This window comes from Nestor notabilis, unplaced genomic scaffold (genome assembly GCF_000696875.1).
Source record: "Nestor notabilis isolate BGI_N333 unplaced genomic scaffold, ASM69687v1 scaffold12732, whole genome shotgun sequence".
Taxonomy (NCBI): Eukaryota; Metazoa; Chordata; class Aves; order Psittaciformes; family Psittacidae; genus Nestor; species Nestor notabilis.
Window position 1 is genome coordinate 56263 of NW_009919790.1, and position 2760 is coordinate 59022.

At 42.6% G+C, this 2760-nt stretch overlaps 1 protein-coding gene across 1 annotated transcript in view; it reads right to left on the reverse strand.

Annotated features, from left to right (window-relative positions):
- The window catches only part of UVSSA (UV-stimulated scaffold protein A), a gene marked incomplete at its 5' end in the record, with an annotated part of 49739 nt that extends 47224 nt beyond the window's left edge, over positions 1-2515 (reverse strand). The window contains one exon of the mRNA XM_010010388.1: positions 2185-2515. Coding sequence (XP_010008690.1) covers positions 2185-2515 — 331 coding nt within the window. The remainder of the gene's footprint in view (positions 1-2184) is intronic.
- Between the last annotated feature and the right edge of the window lie 245 nt (positions 2516-2760).

Below are 2760 nucleotides of genomic sequence, written 5' to 3' on the forward strand. Positions count from 1 at the left end.
TTGTCCCAAAAGGACCAGCCACATGCTGCTCCACTGCACTGTTTCACAGTTCGGCACTTGTCCAGATGCCCTTCTTAAAACACCTGAGAAATTGTCATGGTTTGACACTGATAACTAGAGCACACCTCACATACAAGGTATCCATCACCAACCAAATCTACTGCATGCAAGGAACTTTGAGTTGTCCAGCACAGGGCACAGCAGCCTCTTACAGAAGCCTCACAAGGTCAGAATAACTCAGGGCCTGAGTTACAGATGTGCACATGGAGTCACCTTCTATCTGGTGTCAGCACTAACTCAGTAGCTTGGTTACAAAACATCTAACATCATTTAGATAATACAGGCTAAGATCAGAGTTGCTCTCCCTTTGTATCAGTGCAGGCTGTATGAAACCTTCTGTAACTATGGAACTGGATGTGATGAGGTGCAACTGTTCTTGATTTAGAAGGTGTAAGAAGTGAGCCTAGGCACCTACTGCAACTTGTGCAAAAATACTGGTATACAGGAGCAATATATTTGTATTGACCTGTTGAAAATCCTCTTCACTCTGGAATTCCAGCCTACTCCATAACTCCATCCATGCATTCCTCAAATACAAAGATACTATAATAAGATTCAGTTGCCCTGATGTGCAACTTGTTCTTGAAGTCAAACATTTGTATACGTACCTACTTGGCTCCTATTAACATTAAAACAGTGAGTACATCTCCAGGTTTACACCCTAAAAGGGCAGTAGTTGTCATCTGCTGACCAACTATTTATAAGGTGATTTTGTTGATAATAACAAACCAAACAAACCCCAAACCAACAACCACAAACCACATGCAGAGCTAACACTCCTCTCAAAGTGCCCTATACTACAGTGCCAGACCTGCAATACAGAACAGCAGATGTACTTTACTATTAGAAAGTATAAATACCTCCTCAAACCTTTTGGTTGTTTCTCACTTTTCAAGTATTAAGCTGGCAAAAGGCCAGTTAGGTCAGTTGTCTCATCTCACCTCTTTGTTTCTGTTAGTATCAATGTTTCCAGAAGTACTCAAATTCAGCTCCTCTAGAAAAGAGTAGAGTCAACCTTTCTGGGTAGCTTAGTACACAGAGTGACCACCCACATATAACTGGGGAGCAGCCTTTAACCACAGGAGCACAGCCATGCCAAACTTCAGCAGAATTGTTGTACACTTGTGTGTTCAATTTGGTAAGTGTATTATGTGTTAAAGCTCCCCCACCTCAGTCTCGCATTTCTCCTTGTCACTTTCATGTAGTTTTCTTTCTTTGTTAAATAAGACAATAAAGGGGAATTCAAAGACAATCACCTTTTCTGAGCAGATACCAAAAATTGTGTAGAAAAAGAACACAGTATAATAAATGCCTATGGCAGGGGGATTAGAACTAGTAAGGTCCCCTCCAAACCAAACCATTCTCTGATTCTATGAAGTAACAGGTGTAGGGTAGACTATGAGCTTAGTATAGAACCAGAACAAAAATACATCATGTATCACCAGGGCTTTTTGATTTTCTGTTAGGAACACTGAGCATCTGTCTTTCTGATGAGAAAGAGAATCAGTATGTTTATTGAAAACCTGATTATTATCATAATCTCAACTCAGAACTAAACCAGAAGAATACTCCAAACACAGTAACTTGAAGCCTAGAAATGAGATCTAAAAGCAAGTGTTTACATATAAGAAATTTCTCTTTAATAAAGTAGTTGTATGCCACACTAACACAGCAGCTGAAGGGGTACAGCACCTACACTTACTTTATTGTACAACAAAAGGACACTATAACTGGACAGCTCAGTTAAACTGACACAGAAAGACTTAACAGCTGATTATCCTCAGTTTAAGGTATAACCATTATTTCCATTCTAAAAAGGGCTTGAGTTTGGGGCTACTGGTAGGAATCAGTGGGTGAAAACCTATTGGTGAGCAATACTTTTTGCACCTTGAGGAAAGACTAGTTGAGCGCAGATCCAAGCACAAGCTTGTGGGTTTTAAAACTTCACAGCACAGCAAGATGACAAAAAATTGGGGGTTGTTTTTAAAAGACCACGCTCAACAGGCCATTTCCTAAAGACAGTGTTGTTGCCAATGTTTTTTCTTCTATTTATTGGTTTCCTCACTTTAAACTCCTCCTAACAATCACCACCTAAAAACACACTCAAATAAAATCACAGAGTACCTTCTTATTCTGCTTTAAGAAGTGGTATCCCAGAGCAAGCTTCTTGTAGGCCTCCCCATACTTCTCATGCCATTCTTGCACTGACTTAATGGCTTCTTTCCTCAGCTTCTGTGCCACCTCTTTGGGCGGGGGTAGAGGCTGCTCATGGTCTGTCCCCACCGTGAGCTCCAAGAAATCTTGGAAGTTGGAAATAACTAGGGTCCGGAATTGATGGGATCGGGAGAACAGCTCCTGCACGATCTGGAATGCTGAGAAGCGCATCTCGGCGTGTTCCTCATGGAGCCGTGTAAGCAGCAGGTGATAAGCGTGGCTGATATGTTCATCTGAAGACCTGAGAGAAGAGAAAAGGGGGGGAAAAAGCGGAAGGAGTTATTTATAAAGAGGTTTACGAATAAAACCATAACTTCTAAACAATTTAGCTGAATTCTTTAACGAGCAGCAGCTTCTGTGCTGGCAGCAAGCTGCCCCAGCTCCCACAGCAGGCCCCGGCGCGGCCCTCGGCTGCTGTCCAGGCGGAGGCAGCGAGACCCGGCTCCCACCTCACCCCACCTCACCGGGCGGCCGTACTTGCAGATC